The sequence below is a fragment of the Leiobunum rupestre genome, chromosome 9 (assembly GCF_980474605.1).
Source record: "Leiobunum rupestre chromosome 9, qqLeiRupe1.1.hap1, whole genome shotgun sequence".
Taxonomy (NCBI): Eukaryota; Metazoa; Arthropoda; class Arachnida; order Opiliones; family Sclerosomatidae; genus Leiobunum; species Leiobunum rupestre.
In genome coordinates, this window is record NC_143392.1 from 38,007,041 (window position 1) to 38,034,058 (window position 27,018).

Consider the following 27,018-nt stretch of genomic DNA (forward strand, 5'->3'; position numbering starts at 1 on the left):
TGAAAAGCAATTTGTTTTATTTCGCTTAAAAATGAACATAATTTGGGTGAAATGAACAGGGGTGCGAAATCGGAAATATTTCGGTGCTGAACCGATAAATTTGACAGAATAGCCGGAAATATGAAAAAATGCAGCTCAAAGCGGAAGACTGTAAAATAAAAACAAATATCATCATTAATTTATATTTTTCATCATATTTTTAAAAGGGACAGATCGCACTGTTTCAGGGTGTCATAATAATCAAGATTAAAAATTTAATAGTGATTTAATCATTTTTAATCTTTATACAGCCAAAGCTACAGTTTTTAATTTAATCAGATATCATGATTTAATCATACTATGGTGTTCTATTAATCAAGATTAAAAATTTAATAGTTATTTAATGCTCTTTATACCGCCAAAGCTACATATTTGATTTTAATCAGATTGAATCATGATTGAATCACTCGATGGTGTCCTAATAATCAAGGGTGTGATCTGTCCCTAGTATTTAAACAAGGTATAATGAAAATTACCTAAGTTGAACCTCCTCTTAGCTTGGAGCTGGACGTTATAATTTGTCGGTCAGAGTTTCAAAACAGTGTTGCGTAGCGTAGAAACTTGAATATACAAGGACAATGAGACAGTAAATTTTACAAAGCTCACAAAGCGGTGCTACAGCCGCCACGACCAAGTATTTTCAATTTACACTCAAAATGAACCTTACCCGATACCGCAGTCAAAGTCTGGACGTACCCTCGTACTTAGACGCTGCTAATATCGGGTAATGTTTATTTTCGGGTTAGAAGATTGGTTCACGTAACGACGAAGGATCAGGGGGACTTTTGCAACTTAGACTTTTAAATTAAATTAAATTCTACCCCTTTCAACTAATTGAGCTTCATTTCGATCGTGTTTGACGTCTTTAATGGCATTACGTTAATTTGCTCCAATTAGAAAGCGCGCTCTCTCTAGCGCGGTTTGAAAATACCTCGTCGCCTGCAATATAGTCGAGTCCGTAGCTCTGTCAAAGGCGGGTTGATAGTGAATCCGAGTATAAATAAACCCTATCTTTTGAGCGAACCACGCACCGACTATAAACTTCGGCTGGCGTAGAGTTTTAGTAATAAGAATATTATTATAAATAATATTATATAATACCCCTGCATTTCCCCGGTATATCAACATGTAATATTTTCTTAAAACAAAACACGTCATAGTTTTTTTATACAATACAATGAAAAAAAATAATAATCGAAAAAGGTCTACGAAATTAATATAAAATATTAATTATTTTTATCTAATTATTTTTAAATTATATTAAAGACGCGGACCTTTGTGAAAGCTGCTTAAACGGATAGTCGACTTTTTATTATCATAGTTCGTTATATATTTTTATATTAATTCGGTTAGTTTATTTTCGCCTTTTTAATTTAATTCGCTTAATTTTATTTTATCGTTGTATTATTTCGATTAAATCAAGATTTGTAGGTGGAAATTTGGATGGAATAGTTTTCAAAAAGTCTACTCGATTATTGACTATGGTTTTACGGGGACAGTTAATTGTGATTTGTATTTGGTTGGTTACGTTTAAAAATCATCTTCGTAGACGATTTCAACGTGCTGCGTGCCGGGCGGGGTCCTGTAGGTGGGTGGCACGTTAACGCTGGCGTGCTGGTAGATGTAGTCGTCGAAGCTACCCGTTTTCCTGCGGATAACCTTGGGACTGTGTTTGGGAGATTCTCGTTGGGCGGTGTGGGCCGGTGGCCAGACGATGTCCTTGTTGCGACGGTTGGGGGGCGGCGACGTGACGAACGGCAGAGATCTGTGACTGGAACTTTCCTCCGGGTGCCAGGCGTTTTGCACCCCTCCCGTCGGAGTCGGTGGCTGGGCGTGCGAAACTTCGTCTTTTGGCGGTGGCCAGGTGAACTGTTTGCTACCTGCAATTCGAGGTAAAAGAAATTTAAGATTTAGTTAAAACAGTTAAAATTTCATAATAGATGTTATGAGCTTATTTGCTGTATTTGCCTTATCTAAGAGGAGCCGGGTTCGATCCCAGCTTGTGGCACTCAGTGAAAACTCAGAACAACTCCTTCCGCGTTGAGTTTGCAAGTTCTCTCACCTCTGGTTTTAGAGATTTTCCCCCGAGCTCTTCAGTTTCACCTTCCATAAAAACTTGTTGCGGTTAACGGTAATAGTGAGTGTAGGGAGCTGTTGGCTCACGTGGCTTGCAGGGCTTGCGACCACCCTCCTACGCATTGTAACCCGGCCACCTGAATTAATGGCTTTAAAAGTCGCTTGATGACTTAGGCCTAAGGTGGTGCCTTGGGTATTAGCCTAGCTGATTATTATTATTATTTATTATTATACTAAGCTTTGATTTTAGCCAATCGACGAAGAAGGGAAATTGTTATTAAATTTCATTTTATACGAAATCATCCATTTTGTACAAAACCAAAATTTTACTTGTTACGTAAAGGATTTATTCAAATTTTGGAAAAATTAATAATAATAATAATAATAATCAGCTAGGGTAATACCCAAGGCACCACCTTAGGTTCAAGTCATCTAGCGACTTTTAATGCCTTTAATTCAGGTGACCGGTTACAATGCGTAGGAGGGTGGTGGCAAGCCCTTCATGCCACGCCAGCCAAAAGCTCCCTACACTCACTATTACCTTTAACCTCAACAAGTTTTTATGGAAGGGGAAACCGAAAAACTCCTTGAACCAGTGGGGAGAGAAGTTGCAAACTCAGCGCGGAGGGAGTAGTGGCGCCAGATGGGATCGAACCCGGCTCCTCTTGCTGCGACGCAAAAGTGCTAGCCACTCCGCCAGCCCACTCTATTATTAGTGCTCATGCATGGATTAAACGCTAAAGGATGTTCCACGAGCTAAGATTTCAATGCCGAGTTCGCGTTGGCTCGGTCGTAACGTGTTTCCTCCACCCGCGCTTAACTCCCCCGGGGGCACTGGATATGATTTTGTAGCGCCATCTCATATTTAAAAAAAAAAAATTCGCGGGTTTTTGTAATTTCGTGCTTTTCGTCTGCTCTTTTAGTTGAAGGTTATAACCACATGGATCAAAACACGCATCTTTTATCAATCTTCAATTTCGTTTAAAATTACAAATAGTAAATAGTGAAAAGGTTGAAACTGCAAAGCTTCAAATCCTAAAATAAAGATCTTTGGTAAGTATATAAACGAAGTATCATTGCACGCATGTTTGTTTGCCCCTGGATAGAAAACGATTTCCGGTGTGTGGGCTCGCGCCGCTAGGTGGCCAGGTTACAGAGTATTTTTGCGTTTTTTCGCTCGTGGAACATCCTTATAGTGTTTAATCCATGGCTCATGTATTAATCATCGAAGAAACATATTAGTATTGGCAAAAGTAAATATGGGGAGAAAGTCTATCAATGCCTTCAGATTTTACCTTCCACCATGCTTGACACCCTTTTTGAAGAGCTAGTGATCACGTGATATTTCTAACCAATAAGGATAGCGCATTACGCGCGAAGTAGAGCATTTGTGGTATTCCGGTCCGCGCTCAAGATGAAAATTTTGAATTTTATTCCCTACAACCGATACCTTTGTGTCCCTGTAAAGAGGCGAGGGGGAAGTCATTTCCGAAGCCCAAAAATTTTACCCCTCAAATAAGACGTCGTGCGGTTGGACCCAAGTGCCAGACTTTCTCCCCCTATTTATTTTTGGTATTGGTCATAGATGGTCATAATCAGTCTGCGCAAGAACCCATAGACGTACTAAGAACACGTAATCATAGTTTTAGTCCGTCGTGGAGCCTCCTAATTTATATTTTCAAAATAAGTCCCGCCTTTTTATATTTTCCGCCTGTAGTAACTTAAGTAACCAAAAAATAAGCGGTCTAAGAACTACTTAAACTAACTAAAAACATACTTAAAAACCACTTAAAACCAACTCTAATTTCGCTTAAAGCCAACTTAGAGCCAACTTGAAAAATTATAACGACAACCTAAAGCCAACTTGAAACAAACTTATAAATAATATGTAATTTTCTGTATTTGTAAGGGTTCGCGCCTTCTTCTTAGAAGTAACAATAGTGGAAGAAGACTCAATAGCTCCGCCTCTTTAAAAAAATCGATTAGGAGGCGATCCAGCAAAATTTCCTTTCCTCTGTTCTTGGTACGTGTATGGGTTCTTGGTCTGCGCCATTAAAATAGTTGTAACTGCATTTTTAATTTCAGTGTCATATAAATGGATTCCAAAATTGTTAGTATTTATTCCGTTCTAACTAAAAAGTTAAAATGGCGCCACCTTGTTGAAATACAAGCTTGAAAACTGTACCTCTAATGGCGTTGGTCTATATATTTGTTTCCCTGTAAGTCTAACACCCTCATCCTACAAGATTGTGAGGCCATTTATTTACGTCGCCTTATTAATAGGTTTCATGTGACGTCATCAATCTTTACTTCCTCTGATTTATATTAGTCCCCCGTCTTTAAATAGAACTTAGATATTGATGCGCTAATGGGATTGCAGCCTTTTACGTGATCTAAGAAACACGTTGCTAGCACCATTTGTTAAAGAGGATTAAATAGACGAAGAGTTTCAAACTTTATCCTAGTAGGTCTATTTTGGCCGAAGCAAAGGATATTTCCCTATTTCAGTTTGTTATTTTATCCTATTGGTACGTCTTCAATTTCTTGTTGGTCTCGGTTAATGTTCTAACTCTTCATCGTTCTTTGATCTAAAAATAGTACTCGGATATTTTTGGCCTACTAGCGCCTGTAGAAGTGTTTCAACCACATTACAAGAATGTTCAGGGAGAAGCTAGCTACAAATCTTTCACGGTTATCCTTCTCGTGATTAAAGCGCGTCTTTGATATATTTATGGTTCTCCGGATTGCCAAAACTATAGTTACTGTTCTGTCTTTAATCTTTTAGTGAGGAAAGCCAGTGAAACGAATTTTCGAGTATTGTAAGGAAAAAAATGTTGGTGTTCTTTTAATATAAGCGTGACTAAATGACGTAGAAGTACGCGAAGACGCTAGAAAAGGTTGACTTTGAGGACATAACTTCGGAGGGTGAAAGTTGCTCTTATTCTAAGCAATATCGCGCAGCCCGCCAAACTTTAAGGAAACGTTTTTCGACGAATACTAAAAATAGACACTGAGAGGAGAGAGAGAGAGAGAGAGAGAGAGAGAGAGGGGGGGGGGGGTATTAAAAGTTAGCTTTTTAACGAGTTTGGCACAGTTTTTAGGCCCTATGGTGAGTCGTTCGTTGCAGTTTGTTATGGTAACCTCTATTCCGCGACTGCACCCACGGAGACTGGAGCAGTGACAGGCGCTAGCGGCGAAATTCAACCAAAAGTAGTTTGCTGGCGAGACCATCATTTTTTCAAGCGCTTCGTTTCGTATTCGTCGAGCGCTCTTAATTTAGTTTTTAAGCGCGTAAAAGAAAAGATAAAAAACAAAGAGTACCGGGAAAAAAAACTAACGCTCGTAAAGTTGGAATTAGAGAAAATTTTCTAGTTACCTTTTTCGTGCGCTAGATTTGGCGAAAATCCAGTTCGTGGGTGATCCCGCGCGCTGGAATTCTACAAGGAAAAGAACGAGACAAAAAATTATTTTTCAATTAGTTTTAAGTTTGCTCAGTGCCTAGGGCCTATTCTTGGAAGCTTTAAAAGGTTGCGATTTAAAGTTTTGGAAGTTCTGAAATTTTTTGTCCGCTTTCGGATATTAGTCCCCTTCCATAAAAACTTGTCGAGGTTAACGGTAATAGTTAGTGTAGGGAGCTGTTGGCTCGATCTCGTGGCATGCAGGGCTTGCCACCACCCTCCTACGCATTGTAACCCGGCCATCTGAATTAAGGGCTTCAAAAGTCGCATGATGACTTAGGCCTAAGGTGGTGCCTTGGGTATTAGCCTAGCTGATTATTATTATTATTAAAAGGATTCGAAGCTCACCTTTGGAGGCCAAACGGGCACGCCCCCACCTCTTCTGGTGACATTGGGCGATCCCATTGTGGGCGTGTCCGGTGTCATCCTGCTGGTTGACGTCAAAGGTACTCTGTCCCCCGTTTTAGTCATTGAGCCGACGTGGGCTGCGTAATCAGGGTTGCTGACTACGCGGGGGATTTTCCTCCGACTTTGTGGTTGCTGAATGTTTGCTCTTTGTTGTTGCTGCTGCTGTTGCAATTGTTGTTGCCTCAGTTGATCCTGCCTAATTCTCTCCTGCTGTTGTATCTGTTGCTGCCTAAGTTGTTCTTGTCTAATTTGTTCTTGCCTAGCCTGTTCCAGTAATTGCTGCTGCCTCAATTGCTCCTGCCTAGCTGGTTCTTGTTGAAATTGTTGCTGCCTCAATTGTTCTTGTCGTTGTAGATCCTGCTGTTGCCTCAATTGTTCTTGTCGTTGTAGATCCTGCTGTTGCCTCAGTTGTTCTTGTCGTTGTAGATCCTGCTGTTGCCTCAGTTGTTCTTGTCGTTGTAGATCCTGCTGCTGCCTTTGTTGTTCTTGAATCGCCAACTGACGTTGGTATTCCTGTTGCTTCCTCTGTTGTTCTTGAATAGCCAACTGTCGTTGATATTCGTGCTGTCTGATTTGCTCTTGCTGTAGTTGTTGTTGTCTGATCTGTTGTTGATCTTGTTGAGTAACAACGCGATGTTCGTGCTGGCTGACCACCCTCTGTTGCGTCTGATACTGATACTGCTGATGATACTCCTCCTCTCGCTGTATCTGTTGCTGTTGAAACTGTTGTTGCGTCTTCGGCTGAATGCTGATCGTCTGTTGACTGGTGAAGGCGTTCTGGCTCTGGTAGCCTGGCCTCGTCTGAGGCGGGTTCTGCTGGTACTGCGCCGTGGTGGCTCGCTGCTCTTGGTTATAACTAGAGGCGTAGTTTTCTTTCGCCTGTAAGGGCACCCGAGTGGCCTGCCAAGAAACGTGAATAACGGTCGTGAGTTACTCCTTCAAGAATGTCACTCACTTCAGCTCGGAAACCCCCCGAACGAAATTAAACGAAAGAGAAAGAGAGAGTTGGGAACCACTGAACCCCCCGTTTCTTTCCCCGTTTTCTATCTCTCGGCGAGGGAAAAGGGTGGAGGCTTTTCGTTGATCCAATTCCGATGTTTTGTTATAACGAAAAAAAGCCTTGAAAAAACAAAATATTTCGGAGGCGGAGTGGGTGATAACTCTTCCCTCAACTTTCTCCTCGTTCCATCCCCGGATCTCAAATTAGCCATTGTCTGTTTTTCATCCGTTCTCCGTAGTCACCCGTCACTGACTCACTGGATGATACAGTCGAAGACGGGCTGATAAGGTTTACTTAAAGCCAGCGCGTTCTGCCGCGTGGGTCTAGCCTCATTTTCGTTTTGGAATTGTTCTCCAGGGTGGCCTCCCTTTTAACGACTCTGATTTAAATCGGCCATCCTAATTTAAAAGCTATTTTAAGGCGCTTTATCCGTATCACCCATTTTAAAGTGCCGAGACTAAATCTCGGTCTGGTCCGAAATTGAAACAAATACTTTAACGGTGTAACGGATTTAGCCTAGATTTTGGCAGAAAAATCTCTTTTGGTCCTAAACGTTTGGTCGGTCGCTTCGACCTTGGGAAAATTATAATTGCGTGACGTCACATTTGGCGTCATAATGAAGCTATACCGTAATTGCGATCGAGGTAGTCATAAGTCTAAAAATATATCTTAGCAGTAATATTACCTGTTGTTGAGTCTGTCCCGGGATAATCTTGGGCTCACCCCAAGTTTTCTGGTAATCGTCTTCTCGAATGTACTTGGCCTGTTGGTATCTGTTCGGGTCTTGGTAGTAGCTCGGCGGCTGGTGACTTTCCTGGTAACTGTTCTTCTGGGTCTGATAGCGCTGTTGTTGAAGCTGGTACTGCCGCTGTTGGTAATTGTCGTCCGAGATGGTCGCGTATTCTTTGATGTCTATGGCTGTGGATGGCGGATCTCGGAATCGGACACTCGGCTTCGGAGGTGGAGTTGGCGGGCTCGCTTTTCTATTGGCCAAACGGAAGATCAAAAATTATGATTGAACTTTGATATTCGGGAAATTTTCCAATTTTTAATTTACTTTCTGGCAGTTTCCAACGGGTGGGCGGTGCCGTTAAACAACCCTGAAATGAATATTACACGTATCATGTTACGCATTGTAACGCCGTCACCTGATTAAGGGCGTTAAAAGTCGGTAGTTGACTCGGACCTAGTCTAGCTGATTATGATTATTACTATTTCTGATCTAATAATTTAATTAATTAATTTAATTAATGTAAAAGCACTGGAGAACTGCGAAAGTAAAATTTCAATATAATGAGATTGTTATTATCATAAGTGTACAATATTATTTCATAAGTGAGACACTTTCTGTTCTTCATTTGCAAAAGTTTTACTGACAAGGAGAGTACCCGAGGTGTTTATTGCCAACTTTGTTCAAAGTCGGGCGTAATGTAGACCAATATGAGGTATGAAATTTCCAAAAAGGAGACGTTGCACTACCCATTCGATTTACCATGGCAACCGAAAATGTTTTTGACCACTTACAACCAAAAAATCGAATGGGTAGTGCAACGTCTCCTTTTAGGAAATTTCATATCTCATATAGGTCTACATTACGCCCGACTTTGAACAAAGTCGGCATTAACACCGAGCTATTCAGAGACTGCATTACGGGCTTCGTCGCCGTTTTGCGCCCGCTTGCTCCCGCGTCACACGTAGCCTTTGACAGCGCTAGGGGGAGATTTTCTTCTTGTGATGACGTCACTCCGTTACTAGCTCTCAGAAAAATATTCCCCAAAGTCACAAATTTATGGAATAATATTATAGGTTTTGGTATTATTTAACCCTATACCCTTGGGATATCATATAACCCTATGGCCATGGTTATTAGACTACCTGATTATTATTATTATTATTATACTTCTGTTAATACTATTTGCTAGTTTTAAATAAGTATTATAATGTAGTTCAAATGATAATTGTTAATGCTATATTGAAAGGATTGAGTACCACTTTTTCCAAACTCTTCTTCCTTGAGGAACTTCAGAACGTCTGATTGAGGTATCACCGGCGGTGAGGTGGGACCCAAATGATTCAACCTGTGGGACAATTTCAATTTCACTTTTTCAGTTTCGATACATTTTAATTTTTTAATGGAAGCGCCATGCTTTATTTCGACCAAAGTCCTAATTAAGATTAAAAACGCATTAGATGTTTGAAAATAATTTTTTTTTTCGGTGTCAAACCAAAAGTGACATAATTACCAAAAGTGTGTCAATCGGACCTATTTCTAATGAATATTACGAGCGAAATACAAGTTGGGAGGGGAGAAAGGAATGTATGCCTTGGGGAGGGAAGGAAGTTAAAACCAACAAATAACGCCTACGGAGGAACTAAGTAGTACTGGTCAAAGTTAGTGTATTTTTTTATTTTTCGTCGTTCTGTGGAGATGCCATCGCCATCTACCTACGATATAATACCATAGACTAAAAAAAGATCCAGAAAGGCGACAATAAATAGTCTTTTATGTGGTCGATCTCGAGTCGATCATTCATTAAACCTTTAGCATACGAAAGTACAGGGATTGTCACACTTTTGGTAATTATGTCACTTTTGGTCAAACTATAATAGCTGCAAAATAAGAGCCATTTTATTCTAAAGGGCCACATTCGCGTTTGGAATTTCTGGGTTTGAATTAAATAGCTTCACTTTTTCTTTACTTCGTGATATGGTATTCGGCCAATCATGTTCTGGATTGAGCCATATTACCAGAGCTTGAGCCACGATGTAAAATTCAAATATTCGCCTTAAATTTCAAATATTGGAGCCGAATAGTCGATAGTATAAATTCTTTGTGTCTCGTTCAACTTGTTAAAAAGTTCCACGCGCTCCTTAATATTTTAGCGTAAATGGCTCGCGAATTTTTTTATTTTAGAGAGCTCGCGCAAAATTGCTCGAGCCCCATTTACGCTAAAATATAAAGACGCGCGTGGAACTTTTTAACAAGTTGAATAAGACATAAATTAAGTTTATGCTATCTAGGAGCAACAAACAGAAGGAGAACGCAGCTAGACTTTAAGCACGCTAACGCAGTGTTGTGTACAAATTTCATTGGACGAGCGTTTACGGAAAGGGGGAAGACAATTTCCGAATTTTCCCCTTCCTTCGGCAGCAGGCGCTAAAGCGTCTAACTTATGAAAACTGTACACAAGAAAATGCATGAGTTTCGACCGGTTGCGTTCTCCTTGTGTGTTTGTTTCTCCTAGATGCTATCGTCTGTTTCAGGTAACTCCTCCCCTTCCGTCACGTGACTCAAGAACATTTTCACGCTTCTAAAATCACGTGATATTGTAGTCCCAGCCAAAGATATATGAAATAGCAGGGACACTTTACCCTACATACAAGCCCGTGGGAAGAACATGGAAGAGACAGCTAGCAGAAGACCCATATATTCTGGATTCGCTACGTAATAGTGCCATCTATCGGTGAGCAAAATTAGGATTTGGAAAATATATTCTGGATGCGCTACGTAATAGTGCCATCTATCGGCGACTAAAATTAGGATTTGTAAAAAAGAACGTGGTAGATTAGGCCTAATAATGTTGATAGCCCAAGAGTAGCCTGGAGTTGATGTCTAGTGTTATTTTTATTTGCTTTTGGTGGAAAGATGGCGCTATAACGTATCACATCCAGAAAATAAGCGTTGTCTGCTAGTTCTAACTTCCGTATCAGTCCCTCGTAGAATTGTAGATCTATACTATTTCATATATCTATGGCCCCAGCCTCAAAATTCAAACTATTCTGTGACTTTTTAATACGAATATCCTAGGACGCAAAAATAAGCTTAAACAGGTTAATACTAAAATGCGCGCTGCTGGCACGAGATACTTCGCAACGTCCGCCAAATCACCATGGTTACAGACGGAATTCCGAGGTGGCTAATTAATGTTCTTCAAATTTTCAGAAGAGGGCGCTTCGATCACTCCGAAATAAAGAAAGCTACAGTTTGAAAACTAATTAAAAAGAGGGCGCTTGATATATTTTAACGGCTCTTTCGCGTCTATTACAATCTAGCTACCTCTGTCCTACGTTTCAGAAACGCATTATCTCCAAAAATGGCATTTCGAGATTTTTGTAAATCGTAAGAAAAATACCAATAACTGAAAACTAGTTGTTATGGGTTTCATTTAGTTCGCAATCTAAATATGACAACGACTATAGCCAAAATTAAGTAAATCTCAGAATAATTTGACATAATGCGTTTTGTACGTTTATATTTGGCTAAAACTCTTGGCAGAAACGCATTATGTGGTATAATAATACTGAGTAACGGCCATGGCGACTGTTACCCTGAGAATGCGGCTGAAGAAATTAGAGCAGACGAATTTATACGAAACGAAGACTCTTATTGGTTAATAACGACATAATGCGTTTCTGGAAAATTTCCCACTGTCGTTAATGCGTTTCTGCGGAGTAATTTCGACACTTTTCGATTGTAATGTGTTTTTGCATTTTAACATCTCGGAAACTAGACCAGATAGAAAAAAAAAGGATTTTAAATTTAGAATCAGCGCCTTAAAATTAGTACGAGGCGCATTCAAACTCCAAAAGTCAAAAATGGTCGATAACGCGTTTTGGAAACGTAGGGCAGTACTGGCGTTTTCCAAGCTGAACGTACGACTTTGAAGGACTGTCGGGGCGTTCGGTCAGCACTGTCGTTTGCTGCGCTAAGGTATCAGCCACGTTCTCGGTGGAGTAGAGGGAGAAGGGAGAGTTGTACGGAGAATGGACGACGGCTTTCACCACTGGCGGCTCGTTCTGAAAGAAATAAACAAGACCCGGATGAAATATTTCGCTTAATTTTTCTCCCACTGTTGACACGAATGAGAATTTCTTGGCGGCCATCCACCGAAATTTCACTCCGAAATTCCCGGATAAAGGCTCTTTTTCAAAAGTGACATACCTCTTTCCTGCTCCTCAAAAGGTCTTCCCTGCGAGAGTATACGTTCGAGGTCCAATTGAGGCGATGAACGGGCCAGGAAATATAGGGAAGGGTGGAAAGAGAAAAAAAAAACATTTTCTAGTCACTCTTCGGCGTTGAAAAATAAAATAAAAACTAGTAAGAAATTTTGCAGCTTTCTACGGCGCTCTGCTCTCACGCCTTTTTTTCTTTCTTTAAATCGCGAAAATATTTGGTCTATTGGCGCTGCAACATCGGAATCTAACGCCCTCTATCTGAAGTTGCAGATAGCCCAATTTCTCGAATTCCAGAATCGGCATTCGTTGGCTTGAATTACACTCTTAAAAACGTTGGGTTAAATGATTTTGGTTATTTCATTTATAACTAGTTTTTGAGTCAAAAATAACCCAAATGTAGTTGAAAATCTTGAAACGCAAAATTGTGGTTAAACAAAATTAGGTGGTTTTTAAGATAATATAATAGCAACCCAAAATTGGGTCATACTATCGAATTTAAAGTTCCCGCGCGCCAAAGACGATATGAGCATCGAAAATGTGTCCATCGAACTTGTAGTCATTGGAAGACTGGAAATTAAAAATTTTGCGCCATTCTTGCATCGTTTCCATGAGTGCTTGAAAGGATTCTTAATTTATGATTCTAAAGGTATTGAATATTATTAATTTAATTTACTTTTTTAATTTAAATTTTTCAAATATTTTAAATTTATTTTTTTATGTTGTGTTGATATTTAAGCGGAAGAACGTAATGAGCTCCTTTGTTTAAATTTATTGCAAATTGACAAGGCCCTACAATATTCTTTCCAGTGTGATCAAATTTATAAACCAAATTAATTGTTAATTTATAACCCAAAATTGAGTCATATATTAACCATATTTTGGGAAACTTATAAATTTAACCCAAAATATCGTTATTAAAATAACCCATTTTGGGTGAAAACGAAAACCACCCAATATTTTGTTTGTTTAAATACTGACCCAACAATGGGTAAAAAAAAACAACCCAATTAATTGTTAAATTATAACCCAAAATTTAGTCATATATTAACCATATTTTGGGCTAATGTTCAACCCATATTTGGGTAACTTATAAATTTAACCCAAAATAGCGTTATGAAAATAACCCGTTTTGGGTGAAAACTAAAACAACCCAATATTTTGTTTGGTTAAATACTGACCCAACAATGGTAAAAAAACAACCCAATATTTTTAAGAGTGTACTTTTGTCGTTGAGTTGGCAAGTTCTCTCACCACTGGTTAAAGCTGTTTTCCGTCGAGTTGTTCGGTTTCCCCTTCCCATAAAAACTAAACTTTTTACCTTAAAACGTTTTATTCGCCTGTTCTCGGGGTAAGATTTACCCTGTCCCGAATTTTGTTCGCTTGTTCCAGAGCTCAAACGTTACACTTTTTACTCCTCCTCGAAAGGAGGTGTAGAGGGAGTAATCAAGCTTATATAGAAAATTCGTCTGCTTAAATTTCGTTTCACGAAAACATAACGGGTTTTGAACATCTTCACATGTCGCAAGCTTTTAATAACGAATATCCAATTGACGGCTTTTAAAATTCATTTTGCGCGTGAAAATATCTCTACATGTTATGGTAAAAAAAGCACGCAAAGAAGGCTGTGCGCCCAAGACATGTACCTGTAGTGTCGCGCGCTAAAACGTCATTTCAAAATCCGTCAATGCTATTTAATGACTTTAAAAGTTGCTTGATGACTTAGACCTAAGGTGGTGTCTTGGGTATTAGCCTAGCTGATTATTATTATTATTAAATAAATAAGAAAAATGAGTCCTATATTGATGATCTCACCACCGGTCGCCATCTTAAAAACCAAACAAATATATAACCTTTAACCTCTAACTACTCCCTTCTTACTCCAACTCGTTTTTTTCGTCAAGATAGAATTGGAGTAAAATGACGTCATAAAGCTACACTTTTGAACCTGCTCAAAAAACCCAGAACAGGCGAAAAAAAAACCACCTATAGAGTGTAGGGAGCTGTTGGCTCGCGTGACATGAAAGGTTTTCCACCACCCTCCTACGCATTGAATAATAATAAATAATAATTGTAACCCGGCCACCTGGGATAAGGCAATAAAAGTCGCTAGATGACTTGGGCCTAAGGTGGTGCCTTGGGAATTAGCCTAGCTGATTATTATTCTAAGAATGGAGGTCTTAACGAAGAAATGTGTCATCTTGCCCTCTTGGTATTCAATAGGTTTAGTTGAATGTGTAGCATCCTTATCACCGACTCAAAGGGCGAAATGTTTGTCCTCGTGGTAGGCCGACGTTCTAACCACTTCCTGTTTATTTGTTTACCGATTAATGACTTATTAAACCGAGTACAGCCTTTCTAAATTAGTTAAGTAATTACAAAGGTATCGCCTCTAAGGTTAGTAAACCCATTACAAGAATATATTGAGGTTAACATAGAATATGTAAAAACAACTACACAGTCTATGTTTACATGATTCTCGGGATATATTCTCTGAGAGAAAGCCTGCGTTCACCGCAGCACCGTATAGTGTCTTCGTGGTTTGAGATTTAATATTATCTTTATTGTGTACATTAACGTTACAATATTAACGTTACAACATAGTTCTGACCGAAAACAAATACCCTATCAACAATTTATTTTTTAAATTTAGGTATTCACTCACCGTACAGGTAAAATATTTAAATAATTAAATGATATTTAATTAACCATAGTAATAACAGAAAAGTCTACATTAACCTCTGACTGCGTGAAACAAATAATTAAGTAAATATTTTGATTTATGGATATGTACATTCATTTCGTTATATTTTAATAATATATTTTATTTTTCGTTTTATTATCGTTTTTATTATAATATATTTTTGATTGAGGTTCTTTATTTTTAATATCAGTCGAATAAATCCAGTTTCTTAAAGGGTTCAATTTTCAATAGTTTTTAGCTCTAGTCTCCGGAAATAGGGGTGTAAACTACAAATTAGGATTGGTTGGACCTCTTATCATGAGGTACTGATTTTGCGATAATTCAAATAATTCGATTGATAATCTGATTTAAGGCTTGTTCTCCGTGTAGGCGGAGATTATTTTCAAGGAATCAAGAAAACAGTGACTACAGTTGCTGCTACAGTTCACCTGTATACATTCTTGGTTCGTAGTGCTAAAATTTACCTTTTTTTTCTGCTAATTTTACATGGTGCTATTGAATGAACTTTCATATTCAGAATAGGTTTTCCTTTTGTGTGACTTTCTTTATGAGATATTTTACAGTTGTTATTTATAATAATTATAATGATTAATGTCATTAAATATATATTCTTAATAATTAATTTCATTAAATATATATTTTTAAGAATTAATTTCATTAAATATATATTTTTAATAATTAATTTCATTAAATATATTTTAAGAATTAATTTCATTAAATATATATTTTTAATAATTAATTTCCTTAAATATATTTTTTATTAATTAATTTCATTAAATATATATTTTTAATAATTAATTTCATTAAATATACTTTTAATAATTAATTTCATGAAATATATTTTTAATAATTCATTTCATGAAATATATATTTTTAATAATTAATTTCGTTAAATATATATTTTTAATAATAAAATGGCATTAAATAAATATTTTTAATAATAAAATGGCATTAAATATATATTTCCATAATAAAATGACATTAAATATAAAATTTGTATAATAAAATGACATTAAACATATATTTTCAATAAAAAATGACATTATATTTAATAATAAAATTACAATAAATTTATATTTTGAATAATAAATGCCATAAATTATATATTTTGAATAATAAGTGCCATTAATTATATATTTAACTAATAAAAAGCCATTAATTATATATTTTAATAATAAAATGACATTAAATAATTTTTATAATAATAAAATGTTATTAAATAATGTTTTAACAAAAATTTCATTAAATAATTTTTTAATAATAAAATGTCATTAAATATACATTTTTTATAATAAAATGTTAATAAATAATTTTTTAATAATAGAATGTCATTAAATAAACATTTATAATAATAGAATGTCATGAAATATACATTTTTCATAACATAATTTCATTAAGTATACATTTTGATTAATAAAATTTTATTAAATAATTTTTTAATAATAAAATGTTATTAAATATTTTTTAACAATAAAATGTCATTAAATATTTTTTAATAATAAAATGTCATTAAATATTTTTTTAATAATAAAATGTCATTAATTATATATTTTTATTAATAAAATGTCATTAAATAAACATTTTTCATAATATAATGTCATTAAATAAACATTTTTCATAATATAATGTTATTAAATAAACATTTTTCATAATATAATGTTATTAAATAAACATTTTTCATAATATAATGTCATTAAATAAACATTTTTCATAATATAATGTCATTAAATAAACATTTTTCATAATATAATGTCATTAAATAAACATTTTTCATAATATAATGTCATTAAATAAACATTTTTCATAATATAATGTCATTAAATAAACATTTTTCATAATATAATGTCATTAAATAAACATTTTTCATAATATAATTTCATTAAATAAACATTTTTCATAATATAATGTCATTAAATAAACATTTTTCATAATATAATGTCATTAAATAAACATTTTTCATAATATAATGTCATTAAATAAACATTTTTCATAATATAATGTCATTAAATAAACATTTATCATAATATAATATCATTAAATAAACATTTATCATAATAACAAGTGATATGGCGTTTTCTTAAGATTTTCCTCTCAACTTTATAAATCTCACAATGCCATAAATTATAAATGTACCTATCTTTATGAACTTTATCGAATCATTATCAAGTACAACATTCTATTGAAAATCTAAATTAGAACGTAAATCCGGCAGACGATTACGTCAATTGTAACGCAATTAAAAGCCCATTATCATTGCCACCCCACCCGCCACCCGCCTGAACCGATCGATTGCGCTGCCGTGCAAAGCACAAAAGCATTAACGACCAAATTTTCGATTTACAAATTTTGGTTTTATTTCACCTTATTTTATATACGTTAAATTCAATTTTGAACTAATTTTCGAATTTAAAATTTTTGTTTTTAGAGAAATGACTTGTTGCAAAACGCATTATTTTAGGTATTTGCATTATTTTCAAACCAAAAACGCATTATTGTGTTTATTTTCTTTAAAAGTCAAATCAAAACGCATTTTTTTCGCGTTTTAAGACATGGTTTTAATTATATTTCTGAAATATCGTTTGGCCTGTAAATTGTTTAGTACCAGAATATAATTTGAGTTGAATCTAAAGGCAAAGAAAGTTTGAATTTCGCGGGTTTTCTCCATATTTTGGTTTTGGTCGTTAATGCTTTTGTGCTTTGCACGGCAGTGCGGCTCTTAAGACAGATCGGAAGTAGTCGCTTTTGATGTCAGACCACAACAATATAAAAGGGGTGTGCTGGAAGGGGGTAACATTAGGAATTTCTGGAGGCGAGAAATTCGGAACTCCATCATCCAGACGAGTGTAACTTTGGCGCCAGCTCTCTTAATGAGATGCGAGGATGAAAATTTTAATCTTTAGCTTAACTTCATCCGCTTTCAAAGTCCCTCTTTAATACTAAATCGGATGGCATAGTCTCGCTTCTCAAAGTGCACGCGTGGCCTAAAAATAGCTGGCACCGAGTTTTTCGTTGAAAACGGAGAGATGTCTTGGCCTCACGGCTATAAACTCTGAGGTGAAACGATATTATTATCATATCAGTTTTTTGAAGTCGTCGAGGTTTAGCAGACGGTGAAGAGAAGGGTTGGATTGGAATTTTGTCTACCACGCGCCTTTCCGTGAACTATTTAGTGAGGTCTTACCTAGGGTATATGAGAATTTAACCTTGCCAGAGTGGGCTAAAATAATTTGAGGAGGTGCACGCGTAGATACGTTCCACAAACCTGACAATTTTGTTTCAGTTTTAAAGCTTTCTGCGCAGTTTATTTGAAGAAAGGAAGTGCATGGAACACGTAAATAATGATTGTTGGGCAGGTTATCTTCAGGGGGTTTAAATTTACGCTATTTGGTTATTATTTTTAAACTAAGTTCAGTATATATTTCTTATTTTTAAAATTTAATTTTAATGTATTTTGCTGCATAATTAATATTGTTTTAAAATTACTATACTTAAAAACTCTTCATAACTAGTGCACGAAATTGTTTATTCATTATCCACAAATTTTCCGATTTATTTAAAAAACGTTGGTAAAAAGAATATAATTTTAACTTATTTAATTATGTTTTTTACGCAACCAAGCATTTATTTGAATAAAAGTGGTATTTATTTAAATAATTGTTTGTTTTATTTAAATAATAGGCTTATTCACTGTCGATTATTTAAACATTTTACAATTTTTATTCAACTATTGGTTATTTAAATAAATATTATTTAAACATCGCCGAGCTTATTTTATTCATGGATAAAAATTAATCGAATGCCGAGCACTATTTATAACATCTAATATTTTAATTTATGAGCTATGTTTGGCCAATTATTAGATTGATGTTAATAACGTGGTAAATATTATTATACTAAGTTCCTTCTCTAAATATTTCTTATACTTAAAATTTAAATTTAATCTCTTTTACTGCAAAATAATTAATATTGTTTTAGAAATACAATATTTAAAAGCTTTTCATAATATCTAATGTTTTATTTTTGTTAGCTATTTTTGGTTAAATTATGAGTGATGTTAATAATGTGATCCATACTATAAATACTGTTTATATTCATAATTTCAATTAAATAACTTTTACGGTATAAGAACAAACAAAAATCTATACTTTTTTATATAGTTATGGTTAAATATCTCTTCATTTATTATCTAATATTTAAATTTATTTTTAACCTCTTACTTTAAAAGATAATTTATTATTCTAGGCGTTCAAAAAGAAAACTAATAATTTGAATACTTCGAAAAGCAAATTAACGCGTATCATATCGATCGCCGGTTCGTAATTTCATTTCATTCTGTTTACTTAGATACGTAATTACGTTAAAACTTTAGTTTTGGAATTAATATCGTTAAATTTAAAGGTGGGAAAATGGTTTAGATCATAATTATTAAACTAATAATTCAACACGAAAGCAAAGAACTTACTCTGATTCGTAAACTTTGCGTCCGACGAAGGTGTACGGAGTTCTCGCGTCAGGGAAGTAGAGTGTATACTCTTGTAATTAAGCCTTAACGTCCACCGTGTCGCGATAATAATGATTAAGAAGTCATTTTTGCGCCGAACTCGTTGAGCCGCCCGGGAATTCGCTTGTAGCGAAAAAGCCTCTAGAGATAAGGATGAGGATCCGGAGCAAAAAATGGGGAGGAGGACCTTCTCTTCCACCCCCTCTTAGACACCCTCCTGCAAACCTCATCCCTTCGCTATTTTGGGCATCCCTGAGGAAGCTTAGTACCAAGACGTAGCCGACATTTCAGGGGTTGCTCGAACTAACAGGTGATATTTCGTATGCCAGGCGCGAGCTCTCCTTCTCATATTTTTTGGCAGGTCGGGGGTGGCCTCCGCAACGATTTCTTATCATACACGCGCCAATTTGAACTCTTCAAAATACAATGTATATAAGAATGTACGTCGAAGCGAAGCGCTACTTAACAACACCAAATTTTCAAAGGTTAGAGGGAGTCGGCACGTTACGAATCCGCTTGCCAAAATTCATCCCTACTTTTTTGGCGTTCTTATAAAGTGGGTTATTGTTATTAAATTTCGTTCGCATTTTTGGCAGCATCCGGGGTGTGTCTACGTCGCTTGGCTAACTAATGCGTTAAGTAGTTCAGTGTTACGGAATTCGTAACCAAGATATGTGTAAACACGTTGTTATTGATTCAAATAGCATGGAGGTCGTTTAAAAAAACGAACTAAAGTTTGGCAAAAATCGGTTATTCGTGAGAAATTAATCACTTCATTTTCGAAATAAACTGAATCAGTTAAGTATTCGTAGATTTATGGCTAAATATAGCTATCACAGGCTAAATTAAGTCAGAGATTTCAACAGTAGACCCCCCCCCCGAAGCAAAATCCTGGCTACGCTACTGGCTAATGACTAACCTCTCAAAATTGTCGGTATCAATATAACCAAGAATAATTTTATATAGGTTAACAGGTAATATGTGGGAGCACCCTGATCAGCTCATGATTCCTTGGAGAATAACCACACCCCTCTGCTTTGCCTCGCGTAATAATAATAATCAGCTAGGCCCAAGTCATCTAGCGACTTTTAATGCCTTTATCTCAGCTGGCCGGGTTACAAAGCGTAGGAGGGTGGTGACAAGCCCTACATGCCACGCGTGACAACAGCTCCCTAACACAGTAAATCTCAGATTGTTCCACAAGTAACATAACTGTTTTAAGTATGACGCTGAACGATATCGGTTAAAGATAGTCTGTCGCGCAATAATTTCGTAGTCGTAGCTTGTGCAACAGGAAATGCGTCAGTCCATACTCTCTTAGGTACCGGAATGCAGGGCCGGATTAACCAATAGGCCTAGGGCACCAAGCCTACAAGGGGAACCAAGCCTACAAAACTTTAATCATTTGCTTTTCACAAAATATTTTCTGGAGTTATTTAAGTAAATGCGTCCACCCCTATGAACCAAAAACGTTTGATTGTCACATACTCTGGCGGACTGCCGTCTAGCCCTTGACGTCTGAAGACAAACTAAATCTGGCAGCAAAATGAATTTTCCACCCATTTCTCAATTATAAATTGAGGAAGCGCCTAGCTCGTTTCGCTCGCTATTGAAAAGGGGGCACCAAAATTAACTTGGGCATAGGGCCCCATAAAGTCTTAATCCGGCCCTGCCGGAATGCATTCTAGATAACAATCAATGATAATAATAATAATAATAATAATAATCAGCTAGGCTAATACCCAAGGCACCACCTTAGGCCTAAGTGATCCAGCGACTTTTAAAGCCTTTAATTCAGGTGGCCGGGTTACAATGCGTAGGAGGGTGGTGGCAAGCCCTTCATGCCTACACTCACTATTACCGTTAACCTCTACAAGTTTTTATGGAAAGGGGAAACCGAAGACGCCGGGGAGAAACCGCTTTAACCAGTGGGGAGATAACTTGCAAATTCAACGCGGAAGGAGTGTATAGTTCCTAGGTTTCAGCCAATGCCACAAGCTGAGATCGAACTTTTGAAAGCGTATCAATTTTCAATAAGTTTTGACTAATAGATCATTCTATAAAATACTACTTATGTGGTTTGTTACTTATGTGTATTATTCCAGGCAGAAGGAGTAGTTCCAAGTAATCATCCAGTGCCACATGCTTGGATCGAACCCGGCTCCTCTTGCTGCGAGGCGAAAACTAGCCGCTCCGCCAGCCCACTCTAGTATTAGTGCTTATGTATTAGTCATCGAAGAAACATACTATTATAGGTCACATATGGTCACTATCAGTCTGCACCATTAAAATAGTTGTAAATTATATAATTAACTCTATTTCTAATTTCAGTGGAAACCCCTTTAACCAGTGAGGAGAGAACTTGCAAAGTCTACGCGGAAGGAGTTGTTCCGGGTTTTCACCCACTGCAGGCTCCCCTGAATAGCTAACAAATAACCAACATAATGATTATATAATTGGTTATTATATAGAGATTATTTGATGTATTTGCCTTATCTAAGAGAAGCCGGGTTCGATCCCAACTTGTGGCACTGGGTGAAAAATCGGAACAACTCCTTCCGCGTTGAGTTTGCAAGTTCTCTCCTCACTGGTTTAAGGAAATTTCCCACGAGTTGTTAGTTTTACCCTTCCCTAAAAACAAGTAGAGGTTAACGTTAATAGTTAGTGTATGGAGCTGTTGGCTCGCGTGGCTTGAAGGGCTTGCCACCACCCTCCTACGCATCGTAACCTGGCCACCTGAATTAGTGGCTTTAAAAGTCACTTGATGACTTAGGCCTAAGATGGTGCCTTGTGTATTAACCTAGGATATTATTATTATTATTATTATTATTATGGTGATTATTATTATTATTATTATTATTATTATTATTATTATTTGATCCAGAAAGAAATGGAACTCAAATAACTTTAGATCAAAAATAGTCGAAAGCTCGTGTATATTAAGCAGAAATGACCCCATGCATTTAAGGACCTTAAAATAACCACATTTCGTGATTTTTTCGGTAACTTAGCTAGATATTTTGCTTATGTTAGCAGTTTAGCTTTCCACTAGGGCCAATAATAGTAATTCTCATGAATGAAGAAAATAAAACCCAACAGATGGCGACACATATTGCTATTTTAAAGATGGTGGTATTCCTTAGCGTAAATATCGAATTATCTTGGTTCCTAAGAAGGAACATAATCGTAAAAACGTACGTCTTGGAAGACATAAATTAGATTTATACAAGCCCGTTGGATCTCTTTTATTTCTCTGGTTGTTGGTGGATGTCCGCTTCCGGTTCGAATACATTACCTAATGACAAACAGTTCCATGCGGTTGCGGCACTGCGCGATGACCTCTTGAACTTCTCGGTGGTTGAAGCTCTGTACGTTGAACCTGCCCACTTGGATGACCTCGTCGCCTTCGTGCAAGCCGGCCTTTTCCGCTTGGCTGCTCTCCAGAACCTCGACGGCAAGACAAACAAAAGTTAAGTACAGTTACTCGGAAACGACCGTCGCGGGAAGAAAGAGAATTATGATTGTTGATATTTCTCTACGATTTAGGCGTAGTTCCGCCTTTTTTACTTTTTGAAGTATTCCTTTTGGCTCTTCGCCAAGACCATCAAGCCCCGACATCTATTAACTAAACTCTTTTAATTCGATTAAGTCTACGCGCGATTTGAATAAATATTATTTTTAATAGTCTCCGTGAACCGTAAAAGGGTTACCGGCTTCTATTCTCCGAAATCTTGGGAATTTTTGTTGTCGAAAATCTCGTTGTTATTTTAATTTAAAATTAAACTTATTTAAAATAAAAAGTTAGAAGTTACTCAGGCGGCACATGTAGATTAAAAAGTTTAAAATAAATAAAAATTTAAGAAACTACTAATTGCACAATAAGTGGTATAATTTATTGTACAATAAGTGTTTTTTTTTAATTTTTTAATTTTAAATTAATTTAAATTGTTTATTTGGATAATGGTAAGTTATAATTTCAACTAATTGGATGATTTTAAAAGTAATTTGTATTGTATTAAAGTTTTATGTTGTTTTCCATTCTTAGAAACCCTTTTAAAAATGGGTTCGTATATATAAACTAAGGTTGGTTCGGATTCTCAGAAACTCTTTTAAAAATGGGTTTGTATATTTAAACTGAAGTTGGTTTGGATTCTTAGAAACTCGATTAGAAATGGGTTCATATATTTATCATTAAGCTGGTTTTGATTCTGATAAACCCTTTTAGAAATGGGTTCGTATATTTATCATTAAGCAGGTTTGGATTCTTAGAAACGGTTTTAGAAATGGGTTCGTATATTTATCTAAAAGTTGGTTTGGATTCTTAGAAACTCTTTTAGAAATGCGTCCATATATTTATCATTAAGCTGGTTTGGATTCTTAGAAACGGTTTTAAAAATAGGTTCATATATTTATCACTAAGCTGGTTTGGATTCTTAGAAACGGTTTTAGAAATGGGTTCGTATATTTATCTTAAAGTTGGTTTGGATTCTGAGAAACTCGTTTAGAAATGGGTTCATATATTTATCATTAGGCTGGTTTGGATTCTTATAAACCCTTTTATAAATGGGTTCGTATATTTATAATTAAGCTGGTTTGGATTCTTAGAAACGGTTTTAGAAATGGGTTCGTATTTTTATCTTAAAGTTGGTTTGGATTCTTAGAAACTCTTTTAGAAATGCGGTCATATATTTATTATAAAGTTGGTTCGGATTCTTAGAAACCCTTTTAGAAATGGGTTCATATATTTATCATTAAGCTGGTTTGGATTCTTAGAAACCCTTTTAGAAATGGGTTCATATATTACTCATTAAGCTGGTTTGGATTCTTAGAAACGGGTTTAGAAATGGGTTCGTATATTTAACTTAAAGTTGGTTTGGATTCTTAGAAACTCGTTTAGAAATGCGTTCGTTAATTTATCATAAAGTTGGTTCGGATTCTAAGAAACCCTTTTAAAAAAAGGTTCGTATATTTATCATAAAGTTGGTTTGGTATCTTAGAAACCCTTTCAAAAATGGGTTCGTATATTTATAATAAAGTTGGTTTGGTATCTTAGAAATCCTTTTAGAAATGGGTTCGTATTTTTATCATAAAGTTGGTTTTGTATTTTTAGAAAACTTTTAAAAATAGATTCGTATATTTATCATAAAGTTGGTTTGGATTCTTAGAAACTCTTTTAGAAATGCGTTCATATATTTATTATAAAGTTGGTTCGGATTCTTAGAAACTCGTTTAGAATTGGGTTCATATATTTATCATTAAGCTGGTTTTTATTCTTAGAAACGGTTTTAGAAATGGGTTCGTATATTTATTTTAAAGTTGGTTTGGATTCTGAGAAACTCGTTTAGAAATGGGTTCGTATATTTATAATTAAGCTGGTTTGGATTCTTAGAAACGGTTTTAGAAATGGGTTCGTATTTTTATCTTAAAGTTGGTTTGGATTCTTAGAAACTCTTTTAAAAATGCGGTCATATATTTATTATAAAGTTGGTTCGGATTCTTAGAAACCCTTTTAGAAATGGGTTCATATATTTATCATTAAGCTGGTTTGGATTCTTAGAAACCCTTTTAGAAATGGGTTCATATATTAATCATTAAGCTGGTTTGGATTCTTAGAAACGGGTTAAGAAATGGGATCGTATATTTATCTTAAAGTCGGTTCGGATTCTTAGAAACGGTTTTAGAAATGGGTTCGTATATTTATCTTAAAGTTGGTTTGGATTCTTAGAAACTCGTTTAAAAATGGGTTCATATATTTATCATTAAGCTGGTTTGGATTCTTAGAAACGGTTTTAAAAATAGGTTCGTATATTTATCTTAAAGTTGGTTTGGATTCTTAGAAACTCTTTTAGAAATGCGTTCATATATTTATTATAAAGTTGGTTCGGATTCTTAGAAACTCGTTTAGAATTGGGTTCATATATTTATCATTAAGCTGGTTTGGATTCTTAGAAACGGTTTTAGAAATGGGTTCGTGTATTTATCTTAAAGTTGGTTTGGATTCTGAGAAACTCGTTTAGAAATGGGTTCATATATTTATCATTAGGCTGGTTTGGATTCTGATAAACCCTTATATAAATGGGTTCGTATATTTATAATTAAGCTGGTTTGGATTCTTATAAACGGTTTTAGAAATGGGTTCGTATTTTTATCTTAAAGTTGGTTTGGATTCTTAGAAACTCTTTTAGAAATGCGGTCATATATTTATTATAAAGTTGGTTCGGATTCTTAGAAACCCTTTTAGAAATGGGTTCATATATTTATCATTAAGCTGGTTTGGATTCTTAGAAACCCTTTTAGAAATGGGTTCATATATTTATCATTAAGCTGGTTTGGATTCTTAGAAACGGGTTTAGAAATGGGTTCGTATATTTATCTTAAAGTTGGTTTGGATTCTTAGAAACTCGTTTAAAAATGGGTTCATATATTTATCATTAAGCTGGTTTGGATTCTTAGAAACGGTTTTAGAAATGGGTTCATATATTTATCATTAAGCTGGTTTGGATTCTTAGAAACGGTTTTAGAAATGGGTTTGTATATTTATCTTAAAGTTGGTTTAGATTCTTAGAAACGGTTTTAGAAATGGGTTCGTATATTTGTCTTAAAGTTGGTTTGGATTCTTAGAAACTCGTTTAGAAATGCGTTCGTTAATTTATCATAAAGTTGGTTCGGATTCTAAGAAACCCTTTTAAAAATGGGTTCGTATATTTAAACTAAAGAGGGTTTGGATTCTGAGAAACCCTGTAAAAAAAGGTTCGTATATTTATCATAAAGTTGGTTTGGTATCTTAGAAACCCTTTCAAAAATGGGTTCGTATATTTATAATAAAGTTGGTTTGGTATCTTAGAAATCCTTTTAGAAATGGGTTCGTATTTTTATCATAAAGTTGGTTTTGTATTCTTAGAAATCTTTTAAAAATAGGTTCGTATATTTATCATAAAGTTGGTTTGTTATCATAGAAACCCTTTTAGAATGGAATAGTTTAATTATTAATAAAATTCCTAATAATTTAAAATATTTAAGTTTCATTACGCTCCGTTAGATGGCGTTGACGCGTATGAATGTTTCGTGGCAGGTTTAAATCAGAATATTTCCGAACAAAAGTTATAATAATCGGTAGAGTCGTAAAGCCTAAGAGTCATTAAATAGAAAATAAGGATGAACGCCCTTAGTTAATATAAATCGACGCAGGCGTATTTTCAAAGTATTCTAACAATATTCCTACCCGCAGAGCCCATTGCAAACAGAAAGTAATTCTTATCACAATGAACGATTATATCAGAACACGGTTTCCATATCTTACCGTGTCCCACGAGACACATTTTACAACAACGGAATAATATTTGTCCAACGAATAATGATAATAAGACTGAGAGGCACCTGAGAGTCCGCTTTCCTACACGACGGCGACACTTGCCCCGATATCCCGACTTGATAAGATTATAAAAGTAGGTACGTAAAGGGGACCCCGGAGAATTTCCGACGTTAGGATTACCGCCCTCCGAGGTACCGAACAAAGGCTTAAAGAAGATAAATTTATGGGACAGAGAGAGAGAGAGTATTCGGCTATTACCTGTTGCACGACGTGTTGAGGCTGCGAGTCGGTGCCCCCCACCAGGCGAAATCCCCAGGACGTTCTTTCATCTTGTCTTCGTAACGAAATCAAGAAGGGCCTTTGAAACGCCATATTACTTTATATCACTAATATTAATATAAATATCGATTATTTTCTCTCGATTTAAAGATCGTTTTTTTTTGTATACGTCGGATAGACCGTTTTCGAATATTTCGCGCCGTGTCGTAGGAGCGCCGGTCTAACTGGCGTTCGATTCGCGCTTTTAATATACTAAAAATCCTCGCTCAAAGTGCCTCCACACTATAC

At 35.7% G+C, this 27,018-nt stretch overlaps 1 protein-coding gene across 2 annotated transcripts; it reads right to left on the reverse strand.

Moving 5' to 3' along the window:
• On the reverse strand, nucleotides 1–27,018 carry LOC149927389 (uncharacterized). Of its 2 annotated transcripts, XM_090159134.1 has the most exons (12): nucleotides 26,710–27,018; nucleotides 22,435–22,586; nucleotides 11,924–11,951; nucleotides 11,615–11,778; nucleotides 8,971–9,059; nucleotides 8,039–8,081; nucleotides 7,667–7,964; nucleotides 5,922–6,881; nucleotides 5,492–5,552; nucleotides 1,568–1,919; nucleotides 516–599; nucleotides 1–148 (listed from the first exon to the last, which is right to left on the reverse strand). In XM_090159134.1, exons 1-10 carry the CDS (start codon nucleotides 26,821–26,823, stop codon nucleotides 1,570–1,572), a joined length of 2,259 nt encoding a protein of 752 aa, XP_090015260.1. In that variant the 5' UTR covers nucleotides 26,824–27,018; the 3' UTR covers nucleotides 1–148; nucleotides 516–599; nucleotides 1,568–1,569. The 2 variants fall into 2 exon arrangements, with proteins under 2 accessions (XP_090015260.1, XP_090015261.1); XM_090159135.1 differs by having other exon boundaries at nucleotides 516–1,919; nucleotides 11,639–11,778; nucleotides 26,710–27,016.